Below are 20,198 nucleotides of genomic sequence, written 5' to 3'. Positions count from 1 at the left end.
GTCTCCAAGAGGCAAAGCATCAACTATCAGCTGATCAGCTGCCAACAGAGAAGCAGTCACATGCTATTCAGACTGGTAGGCCTGTAGCAGACACGGCAGCTGTTCTAGTTGTTTTATAAACAGAAGGCTCAGAACCACTGACAAAAAAAAAAAAACAGACCATCCAGACTAGTACAGACAGGGCCATGAGACCCACTTACAAAGCGGGTTTCCCTGCCTGCACACAGGGAACTGTTGGAAGAATGGTGGCTGGGCTAAGGGTAGGAGGAGAGGTCAAAAGGGTAAAGGGTTAAATACCTCTTCCATAGAGCTAGAAGTGAATCATGGAAAAGGAGGAAATAAAGTAAAACTATGGTATGATGGATAATGGAGAGTGTGCTCAGTGCTGAGGCTGCTCACCGGTTGGATAGTGGGGGAGTACGGTGTTTCCCTGATCGGGCTGTCTGTCCTGGTAAAGTCTGAAGGCGGCGCCTGCAAAAACAAAACAGCTGCCATTAGTAAAAGCATAATGAAGCAAAACTTAGTGGTTAGTACTTTATTACTTTAACCAGCTTTCAGCAAATTCTAAGAAAAACAACCTCTTGCTAATAAATATGCACATTTTTGTGAGTCCTGCAGGTCGGGTTCCTTCATGACTTACAGCCCTCCTTGCAGCTGTTGGGACACGCATTCTAGTCAATCCTGACTATACGCCATGTGTCCAAATACCTCAATAGGTACTGCCAGCTCTGTGCTCACAGCAACAACATGCATCTATTCAGCTGGTTGTTACACTGACATTAATACTGGACGCACACGTCCTTAGAGAAAAATGCTGTCCCCATGATTATGTGCACTGACAGAAAGGTTCAAGTGAAGGGATTTCCTGTGGGACCATCCATTTTGTGTTTTAAAAAGTGGCTCCATGCGATTAATTATCATCTATGCAAACTATACAATATATGCACACTTATTTCTAAGTTCTGCTACGGATACTAATCTCGTAAAGCTTCTCATGTATGATCCAGTTTAAGGGATGTGAGTACAACAACAAACTGTGTGCAGTAACACACCATGCTGCCTCCAAACCACACTCAGGCAGCCATCTTGCCTTGCTGAACAACCAGGGCTGCAGCTGGCCTTCTCTTCCGTAGCCCACAGGAGGCCCTGACAGGAGCTGTTCTCCAGGAGGAAGACCTTTTCCTTTGCGATTGGCCACTAAGAAGGGATTCTCTTTGAAGCAGATAGGCTGAGAGTCAACCAGGCACTCGTCTCCTTCAGGTACAAGCGTCGATGTTGAATTAATCGTTGTTGAGGTACCAGCACTGTTAGTAGTGGAGGTACCATTATGGGAGAACTGGGATCCATGAAGATTATCATGCCCTGTGCTCGGATCGGGATAGGACTCAGGATCCTTGTTGCTCAGGGGTTTTGTGGGCTGAGCTAAGCTGAACCTTACAGGCTCTAAAGAGGCTCCATGCTGGGTCTGCAGGGGTGCCTCCATGGGGGCAGTCAGAGTAACAGAAGTAGAGAACTAACAAGGAGCGAAGAGGGAGGACAGATAGAGTAAAGTGACGTAAAGGAAGAATGACAAGAAAAAGCTGCACTCACTTATAATAACTAGGCTTTCATGAGGAGATTAAACGATAATCCTAGTTTATAACAACTTTTATTCTATTTTTGTTGGTTTGGTCAATTTTTCAATCAATTATGATCAACTTGTCACTGTGACATTATTACTACATGGCAAAAAAAACCTTCAAGCACCAAACGAAGCAGTTTTATATGGAGGTAAAACCAGCACAACCAGTGTTTCATCATCATCTACTGCCTATTCTGGTACATTCAGGGTTAAAGGGAGCTGGAGCCAATCTTGGCTGACATTGGGTGAGAGGCAGGCTACACCCTGGATAGACCACTAATCCATTGTGGGGCCAACACACAGAGACAGACAAACACTCACAATCTCCACTACGGGCAATTTAGAGTCACCAATTAACCTAACCCCAAACTGCATGTCTTTGGATTGTGGGAGGAAGTTGGAGCACCTGGAGAAAACCCACAAAGAACAAAACAAACAACAACAACAACAACAAAAAAAAAACAAAAATCCGAAGGTCGAACGGGATTTGAATCAGGAACCTTCTTGCTTTAAGGAGTCAGTGCTAACTACTGTACCCGCCGTGCTGCCCCAATGTCTGTTGTGCTCACTTTAATCACTACTCACACAGAATAAGTGTGTCAGCCAACAATTACAACACAGTAGATAAAGGATAAAGAAGTAGAAGGGTAGTTATTTTAATCTTTCTTGATGTTTTAAATATTTATATTTATAAATTATCAGAAAATCATCAAAATGCCTGTGATAATTTTCTGCAGGTGAAGGTAAATAAAAAAAATAAAAACTAATGGGGGATATTCTGCTGTGTGGTTGTTATAAACAGAAACACGTCTCACACACTTCCATCACTAAATCTGTCCTAAAACTTTTAACATCCGTTTCATCAGTCATGATCTGTTAACTTGTGTTGCTTGTTACAACCACATCACTGCAGTAAAGGCTCTTGGCCTTAAATAACTATTTTATCAGAGCAGCAAAACAATCAGGCCCCATCACACCTTTGACTCCTACTGTATTAATAGAGCAGACAGCTGAAGTCACTGCATATAAAGAGAAAATATGCCATGTAAAGAAACCTGGCACTATACTTAGAGGTGTTCTTACATATCACCTAAAAATACATCAGAAACAGCTACATTTCTGATTTGATGTGAAAACATGTGACATACAGTTGAGTTTATGTCTTGACGTATGTCGTGGTAATGGCAGTAGTCAGGACTAAGAATACAACAGGCCTTGTGAAGCAGAACTTTGACTGTCTACATGCCGACTCTAGTCGATGGTGTGGGGGTCAGTAGGATGGAATGTGAAGACTGTGAGAGACAGCTGGGGTTGGTGGTGTGAGACAGGAAATGAACGCTGCTAGTTCCCAGCATGCCAACATGCAGAGTGAGCCATGCTGGGAAGCATGCAAGTCAAAGGTACTGGGAAACTTAACAATATAATTTTATTATTTATTTATTACTGTATATATTCACTTGTACATTGTTTTTTTTTTTTTTTGACAGAATTTTCATTTCTGATGTGTAAAATAAACAATTCACGCTGAAGTGCTTCTCACAAACACATCACTTCCCTTGGTGTATTTTAATGTCACTGACATACAAATTGGATTTGGCTTTTTTGTGTTAAGCAAAAAGCTTTAGTATGCACGACTGCCGCTAAACATACGCAACCTAACGTGCTGGATCAGAGATGGACAAAAACAACCTACAGCACTCTAGCAGACGTTTCTGCACCTTGCATACAGTAGTGTATTAGTGAACGTAACCCTAATGTTAACAAAGAAAAAGTGCTTGTTTTTTTTTACTCAGTATTTACATTTCCCTTAGGTGTTAATTTTTCAAAGAACTAAAAGTACGAGACATGTCTTTAACCAGGTCACCTAACACAGACACAATGTTGAATCAAAATAACGGGAATTAATGACAGAAGCAGAGACAAATAAAAAAGCCGAAAGAAAAACTACAAGCAACAACAGCCAACTCTCGTCTGTTGGACTTCTTTATACTCACTGTACAATGTAGGTTGGTAACAGGACGGTGCGGCACGTCCACGTGAACTTACTCCTCCAAGAACTCAAACTGAAACACTTGTCTGTTCCTCTTTAGACAACACCCTCCCTCTGTCTCTGTCTGGCATGCCAACCCCTCAACAGACTCCATCCAGCTCTGAGCCATGTGCAGGTTTAAAATATCACAGTGGATAGGCTGGTTGATAGTGGGCAGCTGTCTCCTTCCCAAACCTCGTCACCTCTCTCACACACTCCTTTTAATCAGTCTGGACAGTGCCTGCCCCTTGACCATGCTTCTTTTAATTTCTTCCACTATACTTTTATATCTATTTTATTGATTTATTTATTTATATTTTCTGGTCTTCCATCAGCTTCCTAAACTTTTCTATGGATCAGAGTGGGCTTCAAATTCATTTTCTAAACTTTCTGAATTATTGCTTGGTCTTCTTCGTTATTTCTTCAATCCGATCATATCTGCTTGTGTTAATCCATGTACATAAGTAATCCATGGACACAGATAGATCACACCAACTTAATATGATGTAAATGTGCTGTAATATGTTTTTGCGTTGAGGACGAACATTAATATTCTGTGATCTTGACTAAGGGTTATATATGCATGGATGTGTCAACATTCCTGTGCCTGGAAGGGTAACAGGTTGACTCTGGGTCACTAAGAGTCTCCCAGGGACATAAACATGAGGGATTCCATGAGTCTATTCTGAGCTCAAACATAGCCCACAGAAATGCACCTCACAAACACTTCACAACTGAGAGGGAAATAAAGCTTTTCACGTTTACGCTCCATTTCAAACATCATAAGACATCGTGCTGATGTAGCCTCAAAGTTTGTAGATTTCTAACCAACATCTGAAGCATCCGAACATAACAAGAGACTCACCCTGTTGACCTTCTGCAGGCTGGTGGCAGGCAGTGCAGCCAGGGTTTTGTAGTCAAGTTTTAGAGGTTCAGTGCCAATATTCTACAATGAAGTAAATAGAAACAGAGGTGAGAAGAGGTTTAAACTAAGGTTTATCAAACAACAAGCATCGATTCAAAGTGAATTAGTTTTACTTGTGATGGACATGTATGGAAACCTCTTGGTCCCTATGAGGTAAAGGACCCACATTTATGGTCTAACTAGCTAGAAAAATTTAGTAGTAAATTTGTGTAGTATGTTCATTTATGGGAATGTCACATTAAATATCTGCCAGTAAATAATAAATAATTCTTTATCTGCTGTATTTTTATTCATGCATCACTTGAAAACATGTTTGTCTTACCGAGGACCTTCACTAGTAAAATGAAGTCACTTTGAATATAACATGAGACTGGTCTATTTAAAATAACCCATAAAAAAGAATATTGTATTTTCCTTGTCAGGCCAGGCATAGAGTAAAATTGTAAAATCCTGTTTTGGCAGTTCTGTGGTGTTTGTGCTTAAACTGCCATTTTCCACAGACAGGAAATTTGTCTGAGGACCTGCTGATGAGGAGTGTCTCACCTCAGTCTCCTCTTCTAGCAGGCGAGTTGCCTCCTCACGCTCCAAGCGCATTCGCTCCTTCACCAAGAAAGGAAGGGGAGGAGGAGAGTATAGAAGGGAAGACACCCATCCACACACACAGCCACACAGTAATGCAGTGAGGGGTGATGTGAGAAGGTGGATGGACAAAGTGTTACAGGTGTGAAGTGGAAAACACAACAGTGGACAAGTGGTATGGAGATGGGATGAATGGATGATTTTGTATCACACCAAACACACCAAAGGTAAAGGAGAGATAAGAGAAAAACAGAAGGGAAAGAAAGGATAGAATCCGCACACATTAAAAAGTACTCTATTCATTAGCTATAGGAGAAGAAAAAAGCATGCAAGGTGGGGCATCGCAGGAGTAGCTTTGTCAAACACAATACCCACACAAGGCGCAGAGGAGACGCTTCATTCACCCAATAACAGACAAACCCAAGCATCTGACTCTAATGCTCCACCCTAAGCTAATGTGCACATGAGTATTTTTCTGAGCGATGACGGAGACAGAATTTTAATTCTTTTGCTTTACTGTATTGACAGATACAATTTTAGCTGTAGCCTTCCCATAAGAGCACTGGATTTTAAGTTTCACTTACCACTTTCTCCATTTCTTCACGCTCCCACTGCGATGTCTCTCTTACCATCTCAGTCTCCTGGAGAAAAAATGAGATTTTCAATCCAACAAATGGTTTCTATTCACTCTGAGAATATTAGTCGGAGCACTGCCGGCCTGAGTATTTTATACTTCTGTCATTTTCAGTATGTTCTGACTCTGAGTGCACTGATATTATATTATCATAAATATGACGAGTTAACTCAAAATTAATCAAAATGTGCAGAGGAACAAGAGAAACTACCATTTGGTACACCAACCCAGACCTACATTCTTTCAGCAGGGGTGGCCCCTCACAAGCCAATCTGGACAAAATAAACAACTGTGCTGGTGCTTTCTGGATGCTGTGGTAGAAAGGTGGTGGTTTTGTTTTGTGTGCATGGTTGGAGGTGTAAACTCCACCTAACACCAAACTGCTGTGGAAGCACAGTGTTGGTGGAGCAGAATCACTGAACAAAACATCTGACCTATGTGTTGACTTAAAAAGCATTAGGTTCGATTTGATCAGAAGTGGCCAAAATGTACTGCAGATAGTTATGTACGAATTAAAATGCTGCATTGCCTTTATGTAAGATGTATAAACCATTGTATAATATGTATTGTACCTTCTGTATGATGTCCATTTCTTCAGGGCTCAGGTCTCGATCTATAGAAGAGATGCTCTCCATACTGTTCTTACGTACAATGCCTGTTGCAAACGGGTTGGCGATGATGCCAGGAGATGCCTGGAATTTTTTTTTTTTTTTACAAAAAGACATATCATCAAAACTTGGTTCAATTTCTACATACACAAATCATACATTGTAATATGGTGAGACATCTTTGAAGCAACAAATGTATAATTGCCATTTTCCAGCTGAACAGCACGTCCATTACTGAGGGTAAACGTCCTGTGTTATTATTAGTGTTAGTGCCACATAGGCAGGCTTAGCAGATCTTTATTTAAAAAAAAAAAAAAAGAAACATGTATTATGTATTATGTAGTGCATAGTGATGTAATTCTGTTTAGGTCTAGTGTCTTTTTCATACCAATTCCGATCCCCAATGGTGTCTCACCTCCACAGCAGCCACTTTATGTGCGTCGAAGCCATCACACACCAGCATGACCAGGGAGTCTCCGACAGCACGAAGCACTCGCACAGCCTCTGTGTGTGTCATCCCCAGAAGACTGTGGTTGTTCACCTCTAGAATCCGCATGCCAACCTGCAGTCGGCCATCTCTTGCTGCTGCACCGCTTGAGCTCACCTGTTTCAACATCAACCAAAGTGTGAAAACAGGTTTTGCACTAATGATTAAATGATTGCCATTTTTTACATCATTCTTAAAGCTAACATCATACAATTTTTCCAGAAGATTTGTATTTAGTCTGCCACATGTGCACATTTTGAATGTGTAGTGCAAAGGTGTGGTTCATTAGATAGTTTCACTACCTTAGAGATAAAGATGCCCTCATCTGTGGGGTCAAAGGGGTTTCCAGCATGACCCTTGGCCCCTCCACGAATACTGATGCCAAGTTTCTCCCCCGGCTGCTTCTGGATGACAATTTCCTGCAGTAATACATATATGCAGCTGCTCAGGAAGTTTGCATTTAAGCGTCTTTTGGTGCATGTTAGCTTGACTTCACTAAAAAAAAAAAAAGCTAAGTATATGAATATATGATTGTGTGGATTGCCTTACCTGCATCCCAGGTGGTGATGGGTCCCTCCGTACTAACATGCGAATCTCCTGCTTGTTAGCCAGCAGGGCTCGCACAGCCTCCTGGTGTGTGGCATGACGTAGGTCAATGGAGTTCACCTCTAATATCCGGTCCCCAACACGCAGTCCACTTTGACATGCCAGACCATGAGGAATCACCTGATGACCAGATGCATGGCCAGTTAGATGAAAGCCAAGGTAACAACAACAATCCAACATATTTTAGGACAGGGAAAAAACAAACAAACACAAAAGTGGAAAACAAGGAACAATTCTTTTAAAATAATACCTTTGAGATGAACACCCCTGGCTCATTGATGCCAAATGGGTGGCTGGCATGATCACTGCCTCCCACAATGCTCAGGCCTAGAGGGCCACCTGACTTGAGCAGGGTCACTTCCTGATAGGATGAAGGGTTAAACAAAACTTTCAAAATGCAGGCTAAGTGTAACAAAACTGGCTCAATTATACATCAGACAGAAATCCATGGGTCAGGCCTTTGAACCGTTTTGTTCATAACAGCCATGCCTCCATCTATCTACATATATAATTTGCCTAATAAACACAAACTTGTTTGTATTGCGTGCACATCTATATGTTAGCATCATTCACTATCTGCGGTTGATACAACTGGTGTTACCAGCTACAATCTATAGCACACCATTACATAAATCATACCACCATTCATACCATGCACCATCTTCTCTGGAACTGGACAGCATTAAAGATAAGGCAGCATCCACATAAACGAAAATTAATGCTAAGTGGTTCGATCAAACTTCACCAGCATGGTCTAAGCTATAAAGCTATTTAACGACTGCTTGACTTACCTCGATTGGATACTCATCTTCCATCCGGCTTAGGTGGTTTCCATGAAGGGAAAGGCCTGCCTCCTCCTGGTCTGGAGAATCTGAGGGCTCTGGGGGTGGAGGGGAGTGGGCTCGTGCTCGGGACTGACCTGGAGAGGCCCCTGGTGCATTCAGGTCTCGCTCCACCAGAAGAGTGATGGTGGGAGAGGTGCCAGTAAGAAGCGCTACTGCCTGGTCATGCCTGGCCTCTGTCATGTCTACACCATTGATCTGGATTGACAGTAAAACCAACCACGGATGGTGTCAGCTCACCAGGAAGCCCTCAGTGTCAATGGGTCACATTTACCACTGGCATCATGAACATTAAAGAACAAATACTTGCTGGAAACAGCACGCTGCCATCTCTCCTCAGATCCCACATCTCATTAGTCAAAACTTCTTGCCCTTGTTTACTTAAAATGCAGGTGAAAGTATCTAATTTCTCCAAAATGTTTGATCTTAAGTCAACAAAGGCAAACAAGGTAGTCATAAGACACCTGCACTTATTAAAAATAACCAACATTATAGAAAGTAAACATTCTGTTATTTTTTAAAGGATTAATTAAAAAGGGTAACCTTCAGACATTCACATTCTTAAAACTACTCTGGTCAAAAGTGAGTAACAGAGGTCAGCACTGACACGACAGTACCCGCTCTTAACATCGGCTGATACGCTGCTGCGACAGCTGTCATGGCAACATGTCTACCATGACAGCGGAGCGACAGTCTCCGTCCACTCCACCAAAACACCGTACCCACCACCAAGGAGGCAAGAATATGCAATTAATGCAACAGTGAGCATGCAGAAAAAGAGATTAAGAAAGAAAGAAAAAGAGGAAGCCTACAAATAGAGACAGAGAATAACAAAGAAGAAAATGCCACAAAGGAAAACAAAAGAGGCCAGTTCAGAAAGTTATCTATGTTTTCCATAAAACAGGGGTTTGCATCAAACGAAGAGCTACATATTTTTGAAACATTTTCAAGGAGATGCTGTTTTACTTTTCGAGGAACCTTTCAGTTCATTATCACCAGCAGATTTAAAGAAACATAACGACGACTAAAATCAAAAACATGAGCAGCTGGTATGCTGACAGATACAGAAAAGTGATGTCAAGTTCTGAATGTGATCAGCAGAGAGCAAAGAAAAGCAAACAATGGTTCTGTGGGAGCTGATTAGTCATGAAACTTAGACTCTAGATGCCGCATTAATTAAATCAAAGGAGCTACCTATACCAAAAGTAAGAGGTTGGGTTAGAATTAGTAAGTAGTGTACAAAACTTCACAATTCAAAAAATGTGACTGAAAACCTGATTGCAATATCCATAGTTCTGGACTGAAAACTTGCTGCTGATGCACTGTGGTTTAAACAACGTTTTTACAATAAACAGAACAGTTTTAGCAAATGTTCTGGCCTAAGAAGAAATAAATTACTTTAACTATATTGTGAGTGCCCTGTACTGTGAGTCAAACTGAACCGTGGTCGTATTGTTACAACCCTAATGACGTCACAACAACTTAACTAAAAAATAGATTTGGTGTAAAGTCTGATACCTTAATCTTCACCATAAACATGCAATCTAATCTAAAAACACATTACATAGGGCCAGACTGAACATGAATAAGGAAAACAGCAATGTGGAAGCAATGCATACAGTTACACAATTATAATAAAAGTGATAAAACAGAAAAAAGTCAGTGTTATACCACTAAAACAGCCTATGTCCATATTTGGATTAACTGTTTGTATGATCCATGAGCACTTAGCCAAGGAAAAACTCAAATAGGCCAAGGATAAATCCTAGATCTTAAAAACAACATTTTCTCACATCATTTAAAGTCACACTGAATACTATGATGTCCTTAAGGCAAAATAAATGAGTACTCACAGAGATCACCCTGTCGCCTACACGCAGTGTGCTGTCTCTGTGTGCAGCTCCACCCTCTGCAATGCGAGAGATATAAATTCCCTAAAAACAGACAAAAGAAACATTTCTGTGTACATCTGTGGGAAGCTCCAACCTACAAGATGCTCTTTCTCAAGCTGTTTTAAAGCAAGAGCTAAAAATAAAACTGCTGCTGCTAAAATACTGTCACTGAAAAATACTTTTAATAAGTCAAAGATGTTATCTAATAATTCACAATTTAGTTTTTTTTTTATTTTTTTTATTGTGTACCAAATTAGACAGGGTTGGTGCAAAATGTCTGGTGTAACAGGCTGCACTCCTGTGATAAGTAAGCAAACTGTAAACTGTCTAGTAAGGTTGTCAGTATGTAATATCCTGCAGTGAAGATCTGATTCAAAAACAGATTACTTAATTCTTTACAAGCTGCCAATTAAAAAAGCCATGACTCCTGAGAGACACTCGGTGACAAATGAAACCCTTTTAATCAAATAAGAGCCAGCTAAATTCCTGGTCTGCTTCTCCAAAAAGTGTGTAAATACATGCAGCAACAGAGGATATCACACCTTCTCCACAGACCAAGTAACAGCCAATCAAGTCGCTGCATCCATTTCAAAAAGCTTTTGAAAAAATAAAAGGCAAGACTTACAGCCAGACACGCCTAAATTATAAGTTTGAGTCCTTTCCTTTTTGTGGGCTTGGTGAGCTGCATAACTTGCAATGCACTATTGAGCTGGCCCAAATATACACCTCACCCCGTCCAATTACAGCGGACCTATCAAGTGTCAAGGCTAGCTATTCATATCTGCGTCTCCCTGGTGATGACTGTGGCTAGAATAGATGCTGTTAAATGACACATTACTGAGACATTACTGCAAACACTTGTGACTTTACTTCCCACCTTCAAGATTACATCTGTTATAAATAGGCTCTTTTTTGTAAAATGGATTATGTCTGTAGCTTTGAATATTTTCCCAGTTTCATTTTTCACCTTAAACTTAAACATATAATCTGAATCTACTGCAGACTTCACTTCAATGCAATTGTTAAATCCAGTCTGTGATGAAAAGTTTTAAATATTAATGTATACACTATTATAGGCCAGGCCTTTTTAATTTCTGTAAATGACCTGCTCCTTACTTCCCCTGTAATCTGTCAAGTATGTTCTTAATTAAATGGTTGATTGTTTTATCACAGTTGCATCAGAAGATAATTTAAGTGCAACATAATGTATCCAAATAGCTTTGTCTTAGCTCAATAAAAGATCCAAATACAATCCATTTACTATGAAATATGACTTTAGGAGGATAAAATCTGTTACAGTTATCTCATCATCTTAAAAATATCAGATTCTAAAATTTGTATTTTTGAGTTAACTGCAAAAAAAAAAAATCATAAAAAAGATATTTTTTGTTTCTAAAGACTCTTAACATGATTGGCGACAGCAGAAGACATTGAATTGCTCTGAATCAATTTGCTTATCTATGGGGACTTTGCATTGGATGCTATGATATGTGCTATCGGTTTCATATACAATTAATTAATAATGTTCAACCTACCAGAAACCAAATAAAGTCAACTTTCTCCTTACATTATACTGTCAAAATATGCGCAATAAATATGAAATTTGTGTGATGCCTGCATTTTGTGTCTCTCACTGTGTCTCCTGTTCGATAAGGCGTGGACCCTTTTCCCCCAGCAATGCTGAAACCAAGTCCTTTGTCATTGCGCATCAGGCAGGTGGAGAGCCGCTGTTGAGGGCTCGTCTCCATGTTGAAGGCAATGCCACTGCTTCGTCTCTCCCGTGGGAAATAGTCATCCTCGGGCCTCAGTGGAGTGGTGGTAATGGCATTCTCTGGTTCGACCATACGCTCACGTAATACCGTCATGGAAACTGTAGCACCGGAGCTACGAAGAGCCTCCACTGCTGTATGATGTTCTGCTTCATGGAGATCTACTCCATTCACCTGAGGCAAAGATGTGGACATTGGAATTTATACAAAGACCTTTTCTTTTCACTGTTCATCTTTTAGAGACTGGACATAACCTTTTTTTTTTTTTTTTTACCACTAAGAGCTTGTCTCCCACTTTAACCCCTGCTCTCGCTGCAGGTCCCTCTTCAGATACTCTGGAGATGAAGATTCCCTGAGAACACAATCAAAATGAAAACGCAAATTTGTATAACCTACGATTTCAATTATAGCTGTGTGTGTATAGATATTAGATTTTTATATATTTACTTTAGGTAATTATTGTTTATTTCAGTTACAGGTCTTACTTCATCATCTCCCTTGTACGGTGTGGAGCCTTTCCCCCCTGCAATGCTGATACCCAGGCCACCTGTTTGTCGTAGGATAGTCAGGGCGTGCTGCAAGTCAAAGATGGGAGAGTCAGGACAAACCATACTGAAAACTTGTCAAACACAACTCAACTCAGGACAGATTCAGAGGGAAGTGAGCCCACGGTGCTGTAATTCTGTTACTCTATGTTTCTAATTGACTGCCATTTATTTCCAAATCTTAATATGAATTTCTGGGTGAGCTTGTTTTTTTTGCCAGAAGCTGGAGTCAATCTTATCAGAGCTGCATGCTTTAATCAAGAGTTGGATAGGAGAGACATTTTCACTTGTCAGGAGTCTAATGTCGATTTAGATTATTAAAACGATCATAGCAAAACAAAAGCTGGAGTCAAATCATCTACCAGTAAATACTTAACAGCCATTAGACTTCAGACAAGCACAGTGTATTGTACATGTTTGGGAGAATGGACTTTGAAATGTGAGATGCACACTAAATATCTTGTAACAGACTGTATATTCTGTATACTTTGCAAGCCATGCAAAAAGGGTGAAGGAGTAAAGGTGAATGATGGACCAAGAAAGCAAATGGGAAAGAGTTACAGACAAGAAGAGTGTGCCATACTGGATGTGGAGACACTTTTGAAGTAAATCCCCAGCATTTAATAAAATGAGACAGCATTTATTTAGGCACATAACTGCTCAAAACAGCAAAAAGAGGTGCTGTTTATTTTCTTCATAACAAACAAAAAAAACTAAAGAGTGTGGTATGCAAATGAAGGTCAAAAATTCATCAAAAAATGTATAAAATTGTGGTATAATATAATGTATTTGATATAACAGCCATCTATACAAGTTTATGTTTATCAAAATTAGATGTCTAAATAGTAAACTTCATCTTCATCCACCTGGAGATCTGGTTGGCAGCTGTGTTACACTCCATCTTTGTATACCTGTGTATGAACAGATATCCTGGAGGAAACCGGTGAGACAAACCTGCCTCATCACAGTGCAACCACCGCACTCATTCCAGGGCAACACAGCAGAGAATGACAGGGGAATGACAAGGAGAAAAACAGCAGAAGCAGAGGAAAGGTAGGAGAAATGGGTGGCAGAACCTGATGGTGCACTAGGACTTGTAATACACTGTCTCCAGTTAAACTGTATTTATATAGAATGATATCAAAAATCTTAAATTTGCCTCAAAACACTTATATTTGCCTCAAGAGACATATGACACCTTAGACCCCTGGAGGAAAGGAATAAGGAAAAGCTCCCAAAAAAAAATCCTAAAAAAAATAAAATAAAAAAAATAAAAATATGGAAGAAACCTCCGGCAGAGCAACATAGGATGGATCCCTCTTCCTGAACAGACAAACCTGCAATTGATGCTGTGTCTGTGGAACAGAGCAAAAATAATAAAGAAGTCTATATTTAACTTCTTTGGAGGACTGATTCTGTTGGACATCACTCGATGCAGTTTCCTTACGAATCAATCCACATCCATGCACTTTCAGATCACTAATTATTTGAGAAGGTCAAGGTTTCTAACCGCTTAATAAAATCTTGCAAGTCACCCAAATAAAGCCTTTCAGGTTTCACATGCTGTGCAATTTGCAAAGTTGTAGTTTCCTGTAACTGAACTTTACAAAGCACGAACGTCTAACCTAACATTGCAAAATCACCTCAAAGGGGTAGTAGAGTATGAAATTATTCAGAGTTCTGTTGCTTTAGCCACATCTGCCTAATGTTTATGCAGCACTGTTTGTACAACAGATGGCCAAATGACTTTTCTGAGGACATATGAGACTACACATTCAGTGTGTTCACTGAAACACTCAATGGATAAAAAAAACAATGGAGGATTGCTTTTGAAATTGATAATGTGAGGACGAACAGTTAAAACAGCTACAAAAAACTACAACGTTTAAAGTGTGTGAACGTTTTTGTATGAGGTCAAAGCAGCTGAAAAGCCCTACATGGATAGGAACAATGCTATATGGATGCCAAAATGCTGTCACTTTACCTTTGTAAACTGATAACTGAAGGTTATTTAGAACCATTAGCGAGGTACATGAATATAAGTAAGACACAAAATGTGAGACACAATCGGTTCAGTTTGTGAAGCTAGTCTTAATATCCAAGGACGCACTTCAGCAGAGGTTTGTATTTGCGAAAACCTCACTGCATGTTTGCTACCACTGTGTTAGAGGGTTTCAACACCTGAAATCAACCAGAAATCAATAAATTTAAATAAAATATTGCTATTCCTCTTCTGCATCCAGGTTCTGCCACATGAGTGTTAGGGGATCTGTAGTGATTGGCTTGAGAGAACAATGGATTTTTATGGGTATTTTGTCCACCTCTGAATATCAGTGGGCAAATGAGTGGGTGAGTGAGGGATATAGAAAAATAGATGGGTGGGATGGGAAAGAGTAGGTACAGACCTCTTCCTCCTCAATTCGAGCAGGTTCAATCAGCAGATTATTGACTTGATCAAATGACACCCCCTGTTAGGATAGGAACCAGCAAGAGGCATGCGGATTAGTCAGGCCAAAATAAAAAATATGCTCACACGCACACAAAGGAAACACTTTCCATAAACTTCACCAAACAGACTCAACACTCCATTGTCTGCTTGCAGGTTGTGGGACTTCCATGTCCAGCAGGATGGACCACATTGAAGCAGAGACAATCCCACACTCACTCCCCAGCCACCAGAAGCAAATAAAGGCAGAGATGGAAAGACAAGACCAAGTAGCTAAGCTGTAGTACAAAACACACATTGTAGAGAGCGTGAACAAAAGAAGGCAAAAGATCCCAAATCAGAATAAGCCCCGCCTCCACACAAGAAGTAATTTCCTCCAGTAGCAAGCCTTAATTTAGGTAATAGGCCCACTTAGGTAAAGACTGTGAGAGGTTTTTATAACAGTTTCAACCTAAAAATATTAATCTACAAGATGACTGTAAAAGTTTTTCATAGAAAATTCAACAAAAAGTCTAAAGAAAATTAAGTTAAATTCTAATAAAATTATCTTGCTGAGCGTGATTTACAAGAACAAGTAAGAAACATTACTCCCTATAATCACTTATCCATCCCATTAAAGATGTCTAAAACCTTGACACAAATGACGCTCGTTGGATCTCACATTCCAGCTCTGCCAATACATGTTCCAGTTGGTCTAAGTTCAGCCACACACTCACATCCATAAACACACACCAATTTTGCGAGATGATGATTGTTTGATCGGTGTTAAAACAAAATTCTACAATTACCGTGCTAAATCAACAGATCTGATTCAAGTCTCCCCAAATACTAATGATCAATAACATTTCATTTTCATAGGTGGCACCTCAATAGACTCCACTCACTCAATTCCTACACACATGCTCAGTGTTATAAAAGCAGCGTGTGAAAATGTCATTACTTAATTAAATCAGGAGATGGCTGATAATATGGTGAGAGGTTTAGTACTAAATTGGACTCAGACTTGTGAAAAAAATACTGAACCCAAGCCTGCAACTGCTTGTGTGAAAGAGATATCATTTGATCATAAAGCATCTATATGTCATGTGTACGTAAAGATGAAGATGTAATACTTATTAAAACAAATTTAAAATGGTATTTTGCTTATCTATATCCAAGTATGAGATGCCTCATGCTTTATTGTTATTATGACATCACATGTTTGAGTTCATGTTGAGTGTTCAAATGCTTTTGGTGGAGGACACCTTGCATTTGTGAGACAGAACAAAGAGAAAGCAGAGGTCTGAGGATGGCGTTCTCAACGGTGAGTTTTCGGTTGAGCCACAAAAAAAAGGGGGGGAGAGGGGAAAAAAAAGTCCCTTCATTCCTTCATTTCCACAATTACCCTGCATGCACAGACTTTCAACTTTCAAGATGGAAAAGAAATGCTATGGGCACTGTGATAACACAGATGAGAATCGGGATGTGTTTCTACTTGTAATACAGAATTCCTTCTAACTAGCAAGCCTCAATTTCCTGAAATGCGTCCTACCAGTGTAGGGACCTGTTTTTACCTTCACTTGACTGGAGTTGACCTGTTGCCGGCTATCCTCCAGCTCCTCTGGTCTGTGATGTTGTTGCTCTTCCTCCTCATCCTCCTCATCTTCGGCAGCCTGTTTAGAAGAGTTAAGCCCATCTGGACTGAAGCCCTGCAGCAGTGCAGCCACAGCCTCGGGCTTGGGTAGCTTGGTGATCTTGAAGTGCTTCTTGTAGTGTGGCGTGTCCTTTCTGATGAGACGCTGCTTCTCTGCAGGGAAAGCTGGTCTCTCATCTTCTTCATCACTCCTCTCAGCATCTTCCCCATCCTCATCATCAGCATCATCCCCACCACGAATGATGGGCTCCTCTGCAAAGTGCACAGTGGGCTGAAGAAAGGAAGGAGTGAGATTTTCAAGTTTGACAACAGAAATGAGAACCACAGATGAAAATGTATCTAATTGAGAACTGTGGTTACTCTTAATAAATTTGTTTGTTTTTTTCCTGAAGGTAATTTTGAAGACGTTTTGCATAATCACCTCAATGTACTCCACCTCCATCTCATCTAGCTCTTCATCGTCTTGCGGGGAGTGACCATCCACAAAGTCCTCTCTCCGTGAGGCAATGGTCACATTTTGTCTTCCTTCATGGGAGGTTGCTGACAGTGTGCTGTTGGAAACCTGAGAGTCATGGCTCTGATTGGAGAGGTCACTCAGCCGTTTCTCCTAGAACCAACATCATTAGTTTGATCAACTACAGGATCAACAGAACAAGCAGGTAGGTAGACAAAAACGAACTGGAGATAATGCCGTTTCATTTCCTGCACTACGTGGCCCAAAATTATTTTGTGTCTACAACACATTGCAGCTGGCAATTTCCTACCTTTGCTTTCATTTTCACAATTGTACAAGCAGATTTATTACGTGTAACAGTGGATCCATACAGTATCGCATATGTACCTGTACGTCAGGGGACTCTTCTTCTCCATCAGGTCTAGAAATGTAAGGTTCATTCCTCCTCTCTTCAATCACTTTCTTCATCACCTTCAGCTCACTAGGGTGTGGTGTGGCTCTGCGCTGAAGACCCTGCAGTAAAAGAAAAACAGCATCATTATGGACTAAGTACAAGTGCTTTGTAATAACCTCAATCAAACACAGAACAGCTATATGGTTTTGTGACGGCACAAAAATAGTCCACTTGATGTTTCCTCACTTGAACCACTGCATCAGGATTCACAATAATAGAAGTGTACAGCATTATACTGATAAGCAATAGCGCAAAACATATAAACCCTTTCACAAGTAGGACATGAAGGGAGACAGATAATGACACTGTATTGTTGAGTTTCCTCACTCTGCGTTCTGCAGCAGCTGCATCATCCTCCTCCTCAGCCTTGGTCTCTTCCTGGAACTGAATGACTGACACTCGGTTTAGGTTGCTGTCTGTCCAACTATCATCCACACTGTTCTGCAGCAGGTTCTCTGGAAAAGGTGCAGAGGAGGTAAGGTCAAGTCAAACTGAGATAAAAGCTGCAGATTACCTTTGAATGAACAGCTTCAAGAACAGACTGGTCAACGTGTCTTTATGAGCTTACAACTGGTTAAGGAGGTAGGCTGACTAAAAACTACAAAAAGACAAACTTCCTACCACTTACTACAGTAAACAGAGTAGGCATTGCACATATCATATATATATCCAATTCAATAGACATTAACAAACCAATTCAAAATAACTAAATGCTACTCACCAAGGCTAGGGGAAGGCTGCTGGGGCAATAAATAGCAGGTCAACACCTTTTCTCCTGTTCGCTCATCATCCTCTGTCTGGAACTTGAGCATTGGCTGTGACTGGTTCTCTGCGAGCCACATGGCCTTCAGATTGAGGTTTGTCAGGGCAAAAGGCAAGTTTTGTAACCTGGATAGAAGAAGGGATGAAATAAGAGGAGCTCCATATCAACTGGTGATCACAAAACTCACTACCCTAAAGTTAATGAAAAACTCTAAATGGATTGTTTTACAGTATGTATCCATAACCAGGACATTTGAACAGGATCCTGCAGTAACTTTGTTTTTGCTAAATATACCCTTTGACAATGATGCAGTTACTTACTACCTACCTTAGCACCACAGTCGTGAAAATGTACATTAATTAACACTGTTGGCACATCAAAAGCACTAATTTGGTGGAGCATTGCCTCTGTGGGTAATAACTAAGTCTGTTTTGGCAAAGGCCTCACATTTAAAGGTTTATCTGTAAAGCAGAAAAGCTGTTGCACATAGTAACAGTTCAGTGTGTTAATGAGGTTACCTGTTTCCAGCCACATCCAGCACATGCAGTTCAGTGGCATCTGCAAGCTCAGCAGGCAGTTTGCCCAGGCGGTTATCTCTCAACGAGAGAACATTGAGACTGGCACAGCCACCCAGCTCTTTTGGCACACTGCCCAAACGGTTGCGGTCTACGTTCAAGTTGGTCAGCTTTTTCAGTTTTCCCAGCGAGCAAGGAAGTGACTTTAAGGGAAGAAGACAGGTGCGATTAATAATCAGTGCAATCAATAATGACAGTGACATCGCTGGGACTTTGACACAGTATGAATGAGAATGGTCAAATTCCACACGGGTCCATGGAAGACTGAATGTGGCTTATGTCTTTCTACCTGTAAAAGGTTCTCTGTCAAGACGAGTTCTGTGAGGTTTTCACACTCTCCTATTGAATCCGTCAGGTGGATCAGTCTGTTCTGGTCCACCTTCAGGATAGACAGCTGTTTTAGACAGCCTGGAAAAAAAAAAAGCAAAAATACACAATACCATTTAACAAAGTGTAGCAATAAACAACCAACATTCCCAACTACTTCTGACTAAAATCTTGACTATTTAAATACGTATCTGCTAATATTTGTGGTTTTAATGTTTGAAATGTTTTTAAACTCAGACTGATCCTTGTCAGAAACAGACCACAAGCTGTTGTTTTTACCCACACCACTTCTCAAGGGCATTATTTTTCCACTAGAGGGCAGTGCTGTTCCTATTTAACAGGGCAGATCACCTGCATACAGTGGGTGTGTCCCCAGGTCTACATAGTCAACAATGCTGCTTAATTAAAGGCAAACATCCACTTACCACTGAATAATCAAAAGTCTTTTAACAGGAAGCTTATAGCATAGAAATCAACACTGGGAACTTGTTCTTCTTGTTCTGGCCTTATTTGAGAAGCACACTTTAAAAAACATTCTAATATAAAAGTAACGTGTCAACATAGTTGACAGCTAATGTTATTGTTGATGATTACCTGGAGAGATGATGCAAATGTTTCTAAAAAACATGTGTGTATTTATTTTATCAGTTGTTATTGTTTTTAATTACTATTGCAATTTATGGAGATATTTGGAAATTAGATCACACTCAGCATGTGTACAATGAACTGACACGTGCATGGGCAGAGACCTCATCATGTTCTTTCAAAGCTCCAACATCACCAGAGACATGGCATTTCCATTCTCTTATACTAAGACAATGTGTCTTTCCTCCCTCCCTTGTATTCTCACCTATGCTGTCTGGGATGACCTCCAGCAGGTTCTGAGTGAGGAGCAGGTCAGTAAGAGCCAGGAGGCCATTCAGCTCTGAGGGAAGCTCCTCCAGACGATTCTCTGACACATCCAAACACACCAGTCTCCGGAGGTTCCCTAGCTCCTATACACACACAC

General features: G+C 40.5%; 1 protein-coding gene across 19 annotated transcripts in view; it reads right to left on the bottom strand.

Annotated features, from left to right (window-relative positions):
- The window catches only part of scrib (scribble planar cell polarity protein), a 62,992-nt gene that overhangs the window by 12,327 nt on the left and 30,467 nt on the right, over positions 1-20,198 (bottom strand). For 8 of the 19 annotated variants that reach the window (XM_026292481.2, XM_026292485.2, XM_026292489.2 and 5 more), the window contains exons 8-32: positions 20,040-20,184; positions 19,152-19,270; positions 18,806-19,005; positions 18,246-18,412; positions 17,852-17,979; positions 17,458-17,583; positions 17,038-17,223; positions 16,537-16,887; positions 14,943-15,005; positions 12,478-12,567; positions 12,267-12,344; positions 11,858-12,166; positions 10,185-10,265; positions 8,281-8,529; positions 7,740-7,850; positions 7,433-7,609; positions 7,186-7,302; positions 6,812-7,000; positions 6,361-6,480; positions 5,739-5,795; positions 5,119-5,175; positions 4,516-4,596; positions 1,091-1,513; positions 400-471; positions 201-254 (exon numbers count right to left, since the gene is read on the bottom strand). In XM_026292481.2, the coding sequence (XP_026148266.1) occupies positions 201-254; positions 400-471; positions 1,091-1,513; positions 4,516-4,596; positions 5,119-5,175; positions 5,739-5,795; positions 6,361-6,480; positions 6,812-7,000; positions 7,186-7,302; positions 7,433-7,609; positions 7,740-7,850; positions 8,281-8,529; positions 10,185-10,265; positions 11,858-12,166; positions 12,267-12,344; positions 12,478-12,567; positions 14,943-15,005; positions 16,537-16,887; positions 17,038-17,223; positions 17,458-17,583; positions 17,852-17,979; positions 18,246-18,412; positions 18,806-19,005; positions 19,152-19,270; positions 20,040-20,184 (3,750 nt within the window). The remainder of the gene's footprint in view (positions 1-200; positions 255-399; positions 472-1,090; positions 1,514-4,515; positions 4,597-5,118; positions 5,176-5,738; positions 5,796-6,360; positions 6,481-6,811; positions 7,001-7,185; positions 7,303-7,432; positions 7,610-7,739; positions 7,851-8,280; positions 8,530-10,184; positions 10,266-11,857; positions 12,167-12,266; positions 12,345-12,477; positions 12,568-14,942; positions 15,006-16,536; positions 16,888-17,037; positions 17,224-17,457; positions 17,584-17,851; positions 17,980-18,245; positions 18,413-18,805; positions 19,006-19,151; positions 19,271-20,039; positions 20,185-20,198) is intronic. The other 11 variants (XM_026292482.2, XM_026292486.2, XM_026292492.2 and 8 more) reach the window with 7 other exon arrangements.

Source organism: Mastacembelus armatus, chromosome 20 (genome assembly GCF_900324485.2).
Source record: "Mastacembelus armatus chromosome 20, fMasArm1.2, whole genome shotgun sequence".
NCBI lineage: Eukaryota > Metazoa > Chordata > Actinopteri > Synbranchiformes > Mastacembelidae > Mastacembelus > Mastacembelus armatus.
This window is presented reverse-complemented; position numbering and strand designations above follow the sequence as displayed.